A 16,519-nucleotide genomic window follows, 5' to 3' on the forward strand; every position below is an offset into this window, starting at 1 on the left:
CCACAAACGGTGACGTCACAAAAGACCGAATCGCTGAGCCTGTAAAAATTGGAAAAAGTCAAATAATCAACCAGTCACGCAAACACCGAACGTATTTTGGTGTCCTCCGCCATGTTCGATTAGCTTACAATATATAAGCCAGGATTAAGTAGACTGATATTTTTTTTCTAATATTACGTTCGAAGAGAGAAGAAATAACACGAGACTAGATATTATAAGGTAATCAAATTAAGTAGAATAAAGTGGACAGGGCATGCAGAATGCATAGGAGGTATATAAACGTGTACAAAATTTCAGTTGGTAAACCTGAATGGAATGAGCCGGGATAGCTCAGTCAGTATAGTGACTAGCTACGGGCTGGACGACCGGGGTTCGATCCCCGACGGGGGCAGAGGATTTTTCCTGTAGCCTCTGCGTCCAGACCGGCTCTGGGGCCCACCCAGCCTCCTATCCAATGGGTACCGGGGTCCTTTCCCGGGGGTAAAGCCGGCCGGGGCGTGATGCTGACCACTGACCCCCATCTAGTGCCGAGGTCAAGGAAGAGAGGAGCGATACCGCCTCTCCCCCCAAACGCCTACATGGCGTATAGTGGGACAAACTTTACTTTACTTAAACCTGAATGGAACGTCTCTCGTCAACATCGTAATGAACCTTCGAGTTTCATTTAACACGACGAATTCCTTGACCAGCTGAGCAGCTATTAGCCTCTCAAAAGTGACTATTCCAAGGAGTTAGTTAAGCTAACATTCAGACTTTCAGACAGCGAAATAATAAAGATGATATTGCATTGAGGCATGTGAAGGTAAGGAGCATGAAGTGTTTACACGAAAGTACAGCGAAGCAACTCATGCCTTGATAATCAATACGGTGACAGTGCAGTACGATATCCCCTTGCAGAAATGTAAACAGATGAGTTCACAAGATATTTTAAAGATCGATCAGAAGTCTGAGCCAATTTGTTTCAGAGTTCATCATAGTTTAAAGATTTTTATAACAGGCGTATTTAAAGCAAGATAAGAACACACCCTTCCTGTAATCGTGACTTTCAACCCATCATCTGTTCTCGGTATTAGTCAGAGCTCATAAGCTGATGGCGAACAAGATTAAAACCAAGGAGTTATTGATGCAAAAAAAGACTTCGTTCCATCAAATTATCTAACAGTCTCGGATATATCCAATAATAATCTGACTGGAGGTTTTAACCCTTTAAAGCACGGTGGTAACTTTATATACCACCTACTTCAACATTCAATAACTATAAATTTTACCTACAGAGTGCATTAATGGTCATAATCATATTTAAGTTTTAAGTTCGTAAATATTTTACACCGATGATGGTTTTATAAAAACAAATGGCATGAAACATCACCAAATGGAATCATATTTGAGTTTTAAGTTCGTAAATATTTTACACCTGATGATGGTTTTATAAAAACTGAAACATGTTGTGTAAAAGATGTTCCAAAATGTAAATCGATCAATCGATATGGAACATCAATGATATTTTATTATCTTAATTATAAGAAATTTTAAATATTGTGATAAGACGGATTAAAATAAATAATTGTTAGAATATTCACAATATGACGCAATTACACTATCTTATTAATGGTTATTACAATTCTCACTTTAAACAGCGAATACTTCAAGACCATTCTAATTGCTGCCAGTATCGCCCCCTCCCCAAGAGTATAAACAAAACATACCCGAAGGGCGTATCAACATATTTGCATAATCGTAGACAGCCACGTTTGGGCGTATGAACATGAATGCACATCTGTCAAACGAAATAAGCGTAAGAATCAAGCCATTTTGTCGATACGCCATTCTGGCATGATGACCTCGATAACCTCAATCACGCGAACTGAAATTCAATACTAGAACAAAAATTGCATTGTTTACTCTGATATACATCTAACATCATCACCGCCTTATAATTCAGAAGTGAGAAATTGATCTCAGAATCTATTGAAGCTGTAACACTTGAATTTGCTTTTGTTATTCTGTCACGACATAATGTATGTTTTTTTTTATAGACAGGATATGAACGATTTCTCTTGTGTCCTGAATTGTTCTCTTGGAGGTAAATTGTCTCCTCCACCCTTCTTATTTCCTCACCGGATATGGCGTAAGAGTCAAGAGACATTCGAACCGGAAACTAAATACCAGGTTGCAGACTGTGGACTGTTCAGAAAGAGCTTGTGGTGAATAAAACACACAGGACCGAAGCTGACCACAGTGCATTCCTACAGAAACGCATAGAGTAACTCTTTGAAGCCCAAGCTCGTCAAATAACATCAACATTTCAGTCCGTACCGCAAAGAAAACACCTCACTTCACCGTTACAAATATCAACTGGTTAACGCCGTTCAATGAAATAATCGCTGTTTATTCATAAAACAATACGAAACTCATAAATAAATTCTGGGTTATGCAGGGTTTACTGAACGAAAATCAGGTGGTATATATAATTACCATTCGGCCTTAAACCAGAGTTACATCACTACAGTCTATTCACCGAGAAATGGCAGTCGATTCGACGTAGACAGTGATGACGTAGTTAAGTAAGTACCCGCTCCGAGGGTCAAAGAGTCAATGCAACCAGCATAACAAGAGTCTACGTAATAATTAACTTCTATGTTTGCATCCACCGTCTCGTCTCGGTGAACAGACAGTAGTCAACATTAATCTCACGATAATTATCTCCGAGTTTGAAGACGCATTTCATGACTTGGCATGACTTCAGTCATCACCAAGGACAAAATATCCAGTACCATGGACATTTCCCGTGTCTCCAAACAATTACGTCAGGAGAAAAATTGTACGTCGTAAGTTAAACGCAATATCAATGCAAAAGTTAGCTGAAACACGCTGAAATGGCTTGTAAATATTTGTAATATTCATATAACTTTTGTAAAAAAAAATAATTACAGAATACAAACAAATCGTGTATCGTACATTCTAGCAGTGATGCAAAACTTAGAAGATAGTTAAAAATTACAAAAAGGAAATTATAAAAATGAAAAAAAAAATAGGAAAATGTCGATGTTGGTCTTCTGGGTTTTAAGCTTCAGCGTTAAAGATTGAGGCATTATGTTCCCCAAACACGCTGGTATCTACCTACAAGTTCACAATGCGTTACAACCCAGAAAACCAAAATAAGCAGGCCGGAGGGGGACTTCGTACTAACACTTGTCCATAATGCTTACAGCTCCTAAGAAGGAGGTTTGTTGGAGAATTTCCAATTCTTCCAACCCCCTGCGAGACGTTTGGCAGGACTCCTTAAACGGGGGTCCGCCCGTTTCGAGGTCTCTACCTACGTAAAGACACACACTTGCTTCAAACTGGATTCAAACCCACGATCCCAGTATTGCAGAGGTCAAGATCCACGCCTTGCACAGGGCGACTACTCGTGTCAACATTTAAAAATCCCAGACAATGTCCAGTAGCACTGAGTATTATTTAGGGCAATCAAATCAAGTATGATGGGATGGGCGAAGTGTGTAGCATGCAAGGAAAAACCTAAATAAAGGGACCGCTTGGGACACTCAGGCGTAGATGTGTTGATAATATTAAAAAAAGCCCTAAATAAGAAGTGTTTGAGGGCGTGGATTTTGTTAAAATGGCTCAGGATAGGGTCCATCGGCAGATTGCTGTAAACTCATGAAAACTACCAGTGATTCATTACATAAAAGCGATCCATGAGTTCGTAATTTTATTTTCAAATTTTTAACAGCGTACAATAATAAAATACGCACATTTTCCAAAGATCTATTAGCATATAAAACTGTAAGACACTACAATGAATTACGCTAGTATTGTTTAAATCACAGAAGTCTGTGCAATTTCCATGACAACAGAATTAGGAAGAAGAAACAACTTTTTTATGACACGCTGCTCATACGTAATTTCACAAAAATCTATCAATGCATATAACAATAGTCCATAACATAATTTCAGAACAGATGTATGGTGCGACAGACATCACCAACAATTAAACATCGAAAATGTGTTAATAACTACAAGAATTTAAAAATATGCCATAAAATCTCAGAGTGAAATCATAATTTTCAAAGTACTGCCATAACACATAACAAAGTCCACTGTTTCTGAGTAGCTTAATTTTTAAAAGGCGGGTATTTGAGCCACTTCTTAATTAAAATCCTGTTTCTAACTGCAAGATGTGGGCACACCCGTTACATCGCGTGAAATTAAAAAAACCGTTGGTTGACATAGATGTGTGGGATATGTGAGTTATGCTTTCAACACCAAGAAACGTGCATCGCCATAACTAGAACACGTGGGTAGCCGGGCGAGCGATCCGGTCTGCAAGAAAAGGCGATTGATTGATTACTCCTACACTGTTCGTCCAAAATGGCGTGCGGGGCAAACGCCATGGAAGAGAAAGTAAACTACTTTCCATCAAGACTATGTAAATGTGAACTTTAAACAACTTTATGATTTAAAAAAGTATCAAACTCCAGTGCTCGTATGATTTCATACTAACTAACTAACTAACCAACCAGATGGCTTAGGGAACCCGAAGGTTCATCACCGAATTAACCAAAGCCCTCCACCGGACCCTGTCCTGGGCCAACAAAATCCAGTCTCCTTCAACTCCTATCTCCCATAGATCCCGCCTGACATTATCCTCCCATCTACGTCTAGGTCTCCCCAGCGGTCTCTTCCCCTCAGGCTTCCCAAATAGTGGACCCAACCAACCAGATGGCTTACGGAACCCGAAGGTTCATCACCGAATTAACCAAAGCCCTCCACCGGACTCTGTCCTGGGCCAACAAAATCCAGTCTCCTTCAACTCCTATCTCCCATAGATCCCGCCTGAGATTATCCTCCCATCTACGTCTAGGTCTCCACAGAGGTCTCTTCCCCTCAGGTTTCCCAACCAGTACCCGGTGCACACCTCTTGTTCCATCAATGCGCGCTACATGCCTCGCCCATCTCATTCTTCTCGACTTAATAACCCTGACAATACTGGGGGAGGAGTACAGATTTTTAAGCTCAACATTATGCAGTTTTCTCCAGGCCCCATCGTCTTCCCTCTTAGGCTCAAATAATGATTTCATACTACCGAAAGAAAATAATTAACAATTTTTCGCAAAATGAACAGAGAAAAAAAACATCACGCATAGATTCCTGACGATGAGGAAAATTTCAGCACCTTATGTGAAGGGAAACAGTTTCAGAACAGCCTGACAGCTTAAAACCTATAGCAAATACGGCACCAAAGAAATTAAAACAGGATCTACTAAACTCGCGGACCCCCAGTTGATAAACAATAGGTCATGTGACAAACTGCGCCTTCCGCTACGTTTTTGTTCCTAAATATCCCGGATGTGGCTCGCAGCGCTGCAAACCGCAGACGTCTGTGGATCTTCATTTGTTTAATGAAATGCGGGCTGGTGCCTCACTACAAAGAAGTATGCTCTGAAGACTAATGCAGAGCTTTACCCGGAAAAATTACGACAGAAAGTCATATATTCACGTCATCATATATAACTAGGAAAAGTGTCCGTTCTACACCTGAGGGTTTCGTAAGACAAGTTCCACTAAAATAAGGAAGTTGCTTATTCACTGTAGCAATCTTATGTAAGTTCCCACAAGAACGCCTTTTTTTTCTGAAATTGGTCGAAAATAATTTGTTTTCTTACATGTTTTATTTTTAAATTGCGAATATCAACCCCCCCCCCCATTTTAATGAAATAAATAAAATAAATACGAGTTGTGAGCAATAATCAATTAAAATATATCCAGATCGCCATGGACTCCGTTGGCATAAAGCTGATATCGAATTTCGAAAAAATTTGATACACACAAACATACATAATAAAAAAATCTCTTATACTCAGGCAATAAAATATCACGGAGATGAATACGCACGATTGCATACAGGAAGATTCAAAAGTCACTATGCACCTGTAAGAACAAGTATTGGAAACGTGTGTACACAGGGACTTTTAGGTTACCTCTCACTTGTTCTCACACGCGCACAGGGAAATTTTAATCACCCTGTATAAGGCAATATGAGCATTTAGCCAAAATAAATACGTCCACACATTAAACACCAACGATGACTCCTACTAACGCCGAAGTACCCGCGTGTGGGGCTGGCAACTAGCACACTAATTATCTGTATTTGGTTACAGGCGCGGTTCCAGCAGAAACAGATGCAGGAGAAAGAGGAGAAACTGCTCAGGTTGTACGAGAGTCAGACTCAGAAGGCGTTTCAACGTGTGGGCCGCGGTAGCGCGGGCAGTTCCTCCTCTTCTGTGTCGTCGACTTCGTCTTCGCTCGGCGGAGGCAAAGTCCGTCAGTTATTCCAGGACAGAAGACATCCTGGACGGTCATACACCAACGGTAACAAGCAAGGGGCTTCGGGACCTACAGGCTGGGACCGCAGTTACCCACTTGAACCCCTCGAAAGCGTCACAACTACCACAAAACGTCTTCAAGTTTCCAGAAGCACCGGTAATCTTAAAGCTGCTAGAGGAATCAGCCTTGAGAGGAACTATTCCAACAGTGTCGTAACAAATAACCAGCACATCCAGGCAAAGAACGAGGCCCGTCGGTCGAAAAGTCAAGTTCGTAGTAACAATTACGTCTTAGCCGAACCAGAGGGCAGTTTCAGACAGTTGGATCTTCCTCAGCAAAAACTATACCACGACCAAGATAACGACGATGATGACTATGTAGATTACCCGCAAAATCATCATTCGAGAGCTTATCAAGACGAACAGAATAACAGAACTCGTTCAGCAAGAGAACACAGGGAAACGGAAATTTTCCACAAACACAGAATTTCCGACAATTATGAACACGAAGATATCGAAAATGAAGATCCCCCATTTCAACAACTTGATGACGACGATGATGATTATGATGTGAATGACTTCAATGATTCATCACAAGCGTTTCAGAAACTTCCTAACGTTGGCGGTCGACTCCTGATGGAAACCAAAGCCAATAATATCAATAACAATAATAATAATGTTGAAAGGTATAAAACTTTCAATTCGGTGAGCAATGGAATTCGTGCCAACAGAAGGAATATGAGTGAAAGACAGGGCAGTGGGAAGACAGCGACGCCTCCCGCCGACAAGGACCCTCCTCAGCGTCGTCGGGACCCACAGGAAGCTGCCCCAGTGCCCAAACCCAGGGCCACGAAGCCAGACGTGAGTAACAACTTGCAAACTTACATTTACGCACTACAGACGTTACAAATGCGTTCACGCACTGATCCTGGTTTTGTCTGCTTGTACCGTATGGAAGTGGACTACGGCCTTAACCACCAGTGCTGATGATGAAGGCAGTATGTTCCTCTAAAACGTTCGGAAACAGAGACAACTTCTAAACGGTGCAAGCATCCAAAAGTAACATTAACAATGTTTCACAGTGAAAGGTAAAAATCAGTTTACGTTCGCATTTGTTTATATTGGTAGTAATTTGCAAAAACTAGGTAGCAGAACGTTTTTCATAACCAAACCTCGAGCGATCACCGTCCGTAAATGCTACGAAAGATACTTTAAAACACTGTTATATGTTGCAACGCTGTTTCCTTATGAGCAATAATCTATTCATAGATGTGTTTTAAAGTATCACCATCTGTATTTAACACATCAGGTTACAAGAATTAGCACATGTTACACGATAAATGTACGATGTACTAGACTCTTTAGCACGGGCTGCTTGTTTTATATTTTATATTAATCAGGAGACCTTCGTATTTTTATTGTGTTAAATTTCAGTATGACTGGCCAAGTCCCCCTACGGACATGCTAGACCAAGATAATAGGAAATATAATTGTCTGAAAAAATCTAGAAAATGGACATTCGATTTGGTCGCTTGTTATTGTATTTGTCGATATTAAAATATGGTAAATGCAATGAATCGAATCGGTCGGAGAACGTAACTCCATGGAAAATGTAAGGATTATTCCTTTCGCCGCCATTTTCAACCTGCAGAAACAGGACTGTACATATTTTTTTAAAAAAGTAAGACTTTACTAAAATATATAATAAAATACAGGTCAATACACAAAACTTTATTTGGATGTTAAAATTTAAAATTTAAATGTTAAAATTTTAAATTTTAACATTTAAATTTGTATTTTATTATATATTTTAATCAAAAACACAAACATGACGCATGTAAACCTTAAGACTTTACTGTCCAGAGTCGAAAAGTAGATGAGCTAAGGTTACCAACTAACAGCTTCTTCAAATCGGTAAATATTTCATATGAGGTCTCGGTATGAATATGACTGTCTTCTGTGATGTTGCGTCGTAATCTAGTAGAAGTTTACTCATCTCCCTGATAATGGAGGCAGTACGTACCTCTGAAGAATTGGTAAACTTCTACCAGTCCACATCGTCACACCCAAAGATCCTTTTTAATGTTATCCTCTCGTGTATGCCTAAATATCCGAAGTCATCTCTATAGGTCAACATTTCCGTTCGTGCTACATTCCGCGCCCATCGCATTCTCCGTGATTTATAACCCCAATAAAGTATGTTTACAAATACATCTGATCTGCGTAAACTGATCGCATTTAAAACTACATAAATGTGTAATTTTTACACATAATACATTTAAATATAACGCAGACTGAAGCTAAAATTCTGTGAACTCCATATTTATTTGATGCTTATGTAAGTTAAAGTGGGCAATTCTGTAGTCGAAGTCCTTGGTACAACACTCAACAGCGATGACTAAGTGTCATTGGAGCCTGAAGTGCTATTCAAACACGCCTTAATGTCCTACACAAGGAAAAGAGATAAATACATTGCGAATAATGTTTCTATTCTCCTTAACATCTGACCTCATCAGTATTCTGAAGTCTTCTGCGAAGAGACTTCCCGTATTTCCTCATCGTTTGTATTCCATTCACATTTCTTAGCAATATTAAACTTTTCTTCCATTTTATCTTGGAATTCCGTGGTTTTCTTCCTTACACTTTTTCTTTTCTTTTCTTTTCTTTTTGTGTGTTTTCTGTCTGACGACAGGTCCATATGAACAGGATCCTTCCATCCTTTTCTCGGACTGGGACCTGTTCATATACGTTCTTGGCAGATGATCCAGAAGTGGTTTGCCATTGCCTTCTTCTGTGTGTGAATGGAGTAATTGTTGGGATGCCACGGAGAAACCGCGGAAGCCCCCGGAGGAAAACTCCGTGTTGCCTAGACCACGGCCTTGCCCAACACAAGTTATAAATTCGGGCACCGCCGGGAATCGAACCCGAGACCCCCAGGATTACAAGGCCAGCGTTCTAACCGCTAGACCACCTCATCTTATTATTATTTAGTGTTCTGTCTGACGACAGGTCCATATGAACAGGATCCTTCCATCCTTTTCTCGGACTGGGACCTGTTCATATACGTTCTTGGCAGATGATCCAGAAGTGGTTTGCCATTGCCTTCTTCTGTGTGTGAGTGGAGTAATTGTTGGGATGCCACGGAGAAACCGGGGAAGCCCCCGGAGGAAAACTCCGTGACGCCTAGACCACGGCCTTGCCCAACACAAGTTATAAATTCGGGCACCGCCGGGAATCGAACCCGAGACCCCAGGATTACACTGAAAAGTCGTCAACATCATCCTGCAATTTTTCATTCTACTGTTATATTGCATACGCTGTAGATCAAACGTCATTGAATAAACAACATTTTAATGAAGTTAGTTGGGTGCTACTGGAAGTGTACTAAACGTAAAAATTGCAAAAAAAAAAATAATAATAATAAAGAACTGGAGGTTTTGTACGGAAAATCCGCATTTCTGTTGATGGATGTATTATTGATATTTCAACTCAAAGAATCACAGCCCTTCTTTCGAAACTGATGGTCGCTGAGCTAGTCAGTATTTCATGGAGCCAGCGTAATCTTCTCTACAACCTCTCATCCTATTTCCTTAACGTTCATTTAATATTATCCCCATCTACAATTTTTTTATTCAAAACATTACAAGACCATTTGTCTGTGATGAAGATGAAATTAACAAAACTAAATTAAACTGACGTTATAATGAATCCATTTAAAAACAAAAACAAATGTAATAACTCAAAGAAGTAGGTTTACATGGGTCTAAACGTATTTGTGGCTTGATGATGACACGTTCACGATGAAACATGTAGCCGGAGGAAAGTTATATTCAAATATGAATAAAGTTATTGTGTTCCCGGAAAATATAACATAGACGAGAGAACCAAGTTTCGCACCCATACAAAAGAAAGGGTAGAAACACAGTTTCAACTGAGAGTTCCTTGAGCACTAGACAGCTGTAACGCTGAACAAGAGGTTCCGTGTTGTCACGGAACCGGAGGATTCAGTGACTGTCAACGCACCAGCCCGGAACTGGAAATTCCAGAATTACAGTTTGTAACTGCGTATGCCTCACAAAGCCTTCTACAACCTGGCACAGCTTTTATTAAAGTATATCAAGTTTCTAGTATTAAGACGATTAAACAGACAATATCATACAGTTTCAACATCATAAGACAGTTTACAACAAAAATATCTTAATAAAAATGTTAGATATTGGCATTTGAAGAAAATGTTCCAATCAGAAGCAAAACTTCGATAATATATTCATATAATTAGAAATGAAACAGAGAGGAAATGTGAAAAAGTACGAACTTCAAATAAAATTGTTTTGTAAAATGTTATAATTATGAATAACACAGAGAAACAAATTTTAGAAGATGGCCGATTTCTGGGTTATATCGCCGTGTGGTCTGGTAGACGTTTAACGACGTTTCAGAGGTCCTCTTAAACGTTGTCAAACTTCTACAAGACTACACATCGCTACAAACCAAAATACAGCCATGTTCGTAGTCACTGCCTTGAAAAGCCTAAATCCTGCTAAACAAATTTTAGTTCAAATACAATCTCGAGTAAGAATACGTTAATCCCATCAGTTTTATACGGCTGTGAAGTTAGGTCACAAAATTGATAAAGACAACGGAGACGTACAGCAAGATTATTATTTTATTATTATTAGTGTTCTGTCTGACGACAGGTCCATATGAACAGGATCCTTCCATCCTTTTCTCGGACTGGGACCTGTTCATATACGTTCTTGGCAGATGATCCAGAAGTGGTTTGCCATTGCCTTCTTCTGTGTGTGAATGGAGTAATTGTTGGGATGCCACGGAGGAAAACTCCGTGTTGCCTAGACCACGGCCTTGCCCAACACAAGTTATAAATTCGGGCACCGCCGGCAATCGACAGCAAGATACAGTTTATTAAACAACAGAATAAATTAGGGTACGAACATGGAACCAGTCGAAAATATATTTTCACGTTACAAACAAAAACGAAACATGAAAGCCACTTTGCATACAGAGTAACTTCTTGACTGACGATCTGTCTGAAGACGAAGTCATGAGGCGGCCATGAAATGAGATACTCAATTTACAACTGAATATACCTTAATTTACTTCCACTCCTAATATAATAGCCAATGTCCGTCACGCTTGGCTGTAACAGTTTTCTGTTCATGCGATGTGGAATGAAAGAAAGATCGAAGTTTCTGACGGTGGAAACTCTGGTAGCAAATAATACAAACGAGGCTAGGGTGGGGTCTGCGTTTAGTCTGATGTCAAGGCGTATGTTTTGAGCAGGCTTCAGTCGCCATGAAGATGTCTTCTTATTCAATTTACTTCATTCTTTTTACTTTCAATGAGATTTGCAAAGATAATATTGAAATAAACCGTATCGCTGTTCGACACAAAAAAAATCATTCCCGTAAATTTTGACTAGCAATGAAGATAAGGGACATAGACTTAAAGAATAAAAATATATTTCTGGTAGTGTATTATGACTTGATATTTTCACACAGATAATAAAAGAATTTGGAGCCAAAGGTAGGGCTTATTATTTATTTAATTTCATTCGTCTCTTTATTTATAAATACCAGAATTATTTACAGTAGTTCCTACTTATTTGAACTATGCCATTCTTTTAGACAGTTATTACTGCTGCTGATAATTTAATTAGCTCTCCTATCGGCATCGTCCTTAATGCATCTTACTACCCGTGTCATTATTTGCATAGACAATGATCAAACTTGATTTAAACATTTCACAAAAAGTCCCGCGATGTCTTACCCTGTGACATGCCTGTATAAACACACGGCACCAACTAAGACAAACAAAACTTTAACAGGGCAGACGCCATCCTCTCAGTGTCAGCATGATTTTATTTTATGTTTGTAAGAAATTATGAAAGAAGACAAGACATTCCCTTCTTTGGTTCTTCATAATGACGTAATTTATGGCACGCTCAACTACAAGGCCGTCTCGAGTAACTTCACAGCTCAGACCACAAATACCGAGGCCCGTAACCCAAATGTATCTCGGCATTAACACTGTTCGTGGTTCATGTCATGTTTGTGATAAAAATTAATAGTGGAACCACGGGTCCGGAGAATTTGACGTAAATACGTCTATACGGAAAGGAAGTTTATATATTGGCTTTATTCTAAATATTTCCTTTATACATGCTTTATAATTGAGATAAGTTTGATTAAGACATTGCTTATTTAACTTGAATTAGTTACGCTTAATATGGGTCTGTGGTAGATGAATGTAATGTAAAGTAATGTATTTTAATGTAATGTAACGTTTCCTAGGTAACAACAATGCCGAGTAAACAATTAACGTTTCCTAGGTAACAATGCCGAGTAAACAATTAACGTTTCCTAGGTAACAATGCCGAGTAAACAATTAACGTTTCCTAGGTAACCATATTACACATTTTCCTTTCACTTTTTCGTTACACTTTTTTTCGGAATGACACTGACCCTTCCATATAGACGTATTTACGTCAAAACTTATACTCTGGAACAAATACGCTGTAATATTTTTTTGTCGTAAATACGTCTATACGGAAGGTTCATTCGGCAAAAGAGTGAAAGGAAAATGTATAAGATGGTTACCTAGAAAACGTCGTGTTTACTCGGCATTGTTGTTACCTAGGAAACGTCATCTGTTTACTCGGCATTGTTGTGTTTCATTACTTCCGTCAACAATCCGCTTTCGTTATTGCGGAAAGAGTTGAGCTGAGAATCGCTTGTAGAAGAAGTGCCTCGTGGACGAGATAATTTTGTGCTGGTAAAAACGTTTTGGTTGAGGTTTCGAAACATCTTCCTTTTTACGGTGCAAGGACCGAGCAGCAGAAGAAAGTTTCAGAATATCAAAAGTACTTATCTTATATAAGAATTATTACATTACATTACAGAGACGTATTCTCCTGAACCGCGGTTCCACTGCCAACATTTTTGCACTGACATTTTCCGAATTTGCCAGAGTTTTACAAATTCCAGTGTTAAACCTGACTCCCTAATATCATGGTCAGGTTTCTATACCTATATTTACACTCGCCTTGCTTGCTTCCTGCATTATCAGGACATTGCCCTGATGATGGAAGAAGTAAGTACCTTCGAAACGACGGTCTCTTTCAGAAAACAATCTATTCATAGTTTTACCTGGGTTTCTGCTACTTGTATCTCAATGACGTCTACATAAGGAAATGAGTGAATCCCACTCAACAATTCTCTTGGATAGTATTCTCTCTTACTGAGGGATGACTTTGCACGTACCTAACCTAACCAGTTTGGCTTTTTGTTGGTTTCACTTTTATGCACATTAGCAAGAGTAATTACGAATACTAACTTTCCAAAAAATTACTTGAAGAATGTGGCGGAAAATCCTCATGTATTCTTTTATCTTTACTGTACCCTCGGATGCTTCCATGATCTCATACCTGACCACTGCTGAATCAATTAAAGCGAAGCGTGAAGTGACTCCGGGCATTCGTGCAAGGGATAACCCCACTTCAAGGTCCCTATTGTTTCTCCGCTACTTACGACCTTCATGTAGTAACCGCACGAATAAAAAGATACGATTTGAAACGAGCTGTAAAATTTCTAAGTTCTTCGTGAAATGTGTGTTGATGCACCAATAAACAGATCCAAAATTCTGTATCCCTCCCCATTACATTTTTTTTAAAAAAATGAAAATATTACGCCTGTTTTGAAGACGTTCTTTATAATTATATAACTCTCGTAGCTTTCTATACACATTTATTGAAGTAATCTCTGTAACGCCAAACATTACAACTGTATTCGAAACTCATGCCAAAAATGGCATATCTAGCCATTTAGATAGTATGCGAAGTTTACGCTGACAAAATTAGTGTTAACTATTACAGCCCTAAGTAAAAGCGTTAGCAACCTTTGAATTGGGTTAAAACTTTGTATTTCTAAGAAAATAAAGTGCAGTGTTGTTAAACACAACAACAAAATTGCACGTTTTGCTTTAACGTTTACACAGCACTCATTATGAGGGCATGTTCTTTAAATCATACGAAAATACAACAGCAAATCGTGAAGTTGGTATTGTAATCGTCTAGTCATGAGGTCGAGCTCAGACTATGACCACCCATCAAGGATGAAGTGTAATGTTTCAATACATCCACACCCGCACATGTCGCGAAGGGTCACTGGAACATAGACCTATATTTGTCACTGCCATCTGTCTTTTCGAAAAATCCACATCCAAGAAGTTCAAAATTTCTTTTAACTGGCCATTGCAGTATTTCACCCCTAGGAGGTCAGACCCCTATTAATTGGGTTTATGCAAAAGCAGGCATAAGTTACCTAGCGTCACCACGCGATATAAACTGTCAAAGTTGACCTCGGGTATCAGACAGACCAATCAGAGAAAATTATTCTGACTTAAATTTAAATTATTCAACCAATCACAAAACAAAGCGGGAAGTCGAACAAATGATGTTACAAAATTTCAGATTTCGAAACGAGTGGGAGAAATTAATATCTTTGAGAGAAAACTTCTTTTAGAGTCAGTCGTCAGTCATTTGTTGCAAGTTGAAACGTTATCACAGACGCATCGGTGTAGTACATTAACTTTTACCAATATCGTGCGGAGAAATTAATTCAGCAATCAACTTAAATAAATACCTAAAGACACAGCTGAGGCGATCTGTAATAAAACCCCGTAAACCCAGCATAAGAATCTCACAAATTCCTTCATCAAACCCGATCCCACCTTGGCAAAACGCTGCAAAGAAAGGGAACGTTTACAGTATGTTTAACACACAAATCAGCTGTGCGTTAATTCAGTCAACGTAATCACATATTGGAACGCTCCGGTGAAAGTATTTTCATTTGTAGCCGCTAATCTTTGCTGCAAGAGTCACTCTTTCTCCAAATTACTGCGACGGTAAATTCAGCCCAGCGAAGTAAATTACCATTTTACAATATCAATTTTTCCGTGCAGAAAGTAGGTCCAGTGACGCTGTTCAAAAAGTGAGAACGCTATCAAGTTCAGAAAGTTCAAGAACCTTTCTGAATACTTTCCATTCCCTTCTATAGTTTAAGAATACACTTTCTCACTGCCGCCACCTCCATTCGTCACACTGACGATGGAGGCAGTAGGCTCCTCCGAAACTTCAGCCAATATGTACCGGACTACACGGAAGATAAGTCTTCATATTGGACACAGTGAAAACCTAAAACCTCATATACAAAATTTCATTGTAGTTTTCTATATTCATCTGGTAAAACTCGCTTAATCCGTTCATTTGAAATAGCTGTAGAAGTATAGAATGTCCGAAAAAATATGTACAGACATAATAAGATGGCCGCCCGTCAGTCAATTACTCATTGCTGTAGATCTGTGCCACGATGCTAAAGGTGGTCATTTTTAACACCTGCGATAGATTCGCTAATTCACCAAGTACCAATGCGCTCACATATGTAATGGTTTAGTTTGTACAATAATTTATTTACCGTCTATACACAAACTTAAAAATGTTGTTAAAATTACTTAAAATTACAACATTTTTTCATTAAATACTAGATCTTGTTACATTTTATATTGACGACATGTTTCGATGTGTATTACACCATCATCAGGTCTATCAATTTTTAAAAACTGTTGCAAGATCTAGTATTTAATGAAAAAATGTTGTAATTTTAAGTAATTTTAACAACATTTTTAAGTTTGTGTATAGACGGTAAATAAATTATTGTATTAATAAACACAAACATGACGCAATTAAGATATAAAAGGTTTAGTTTATGTAAATGTCTCCAGTTCATTCATATTTTTGTGGCAACCTGTACAGATGTATTTCCAGCAACTACCGAAATTACTGCAATTTTGTCCTGTTTCAGGTAAAGGTCACAAGTAATTCATCTCCGGCAAAGGGGTCACCACCTAAAAATACCGCTCCGAGAAAACAAGAATCCGTCAGTCAGGAAGCAGATTCGGCAAGCATGTTTGGCAAGAAGGTAAAACTTTAATCTTGGTATGAAATGTTTCATTCTGCAGCACAAATACTGGAATATGGTTGTGGTATGGATTTAAATGCTACGTGGTCACTGAATCTTACACAAAGTACACTTCTTTCAAAATCCTTGCCACAAGAAAATTTAAGGCACAATTTAGTGACATAAAAGTTCAGAAATCAATTTTATTCTTCAACT

At 38.8% G+C, this 16,519-nt stretch overlaps 2 protein-coding genes across 2 annotated transcripts in view; one reads left to right on the forward strand and one right to left on the reverse strand.

Moving 5' to 3' along the window:
- LOC110831687 (uncharacterized) overlaps positions 1–16,519 on the forward strand; it is a 31,542-nt gene that overhangs the window by 11,084 nt on the left and 3,939 nt on the right. Inside the window, exons 3-4 of the mRNA XM_087359652.1 lie at positions 6,165–7,190; positions 16,208–16,324. Of these exons, the coding sequence (XP_087215778.1) occupies positions 6,165–7,190; positions 16,208–16,324 (1,143 nt within the window). The remainder of the gene's footprint in view (positions 1–6,164; positions 7,191–16,207; positions 16,325–16,519) is intronic.
- The window catches only part of LOC110831690 (thymidylate kinase), a 25,773-nt gene continuing 9,254 nt past the window's right edge, over positions 1–16,519 (reverse strand). Inside the window, exon 6 of the mRNA XM_087359660.1 lies at positions 1–39. Within this exon, the coding sequence (XP_087215786.1) occupies positions 16–39 (24 nt within the window). The 3' untranslated portion in view covers positions 1–15. The remainder of the gene's footprint in view (positions 40–16,519) is intronic.

This window comes from Zootermopsis nevadensis, unplaced genomic scaffold, assembly GCF_977971745.1.
Source record: "Zootermopsis nevadensis isolate Lab colony 2312 unplaced genomic scaffold, Znev_1.0 Znev_ptg000032l, whole genome shotgun sequence".
Classification (NCBI taxonomy): domain Eukaryota; kingdom Metazoa; phylum Arthropoda; class Insecta; order Blattodea; family Termopsidae; genus Zootermopsis; species Zootermopsis nevadensis.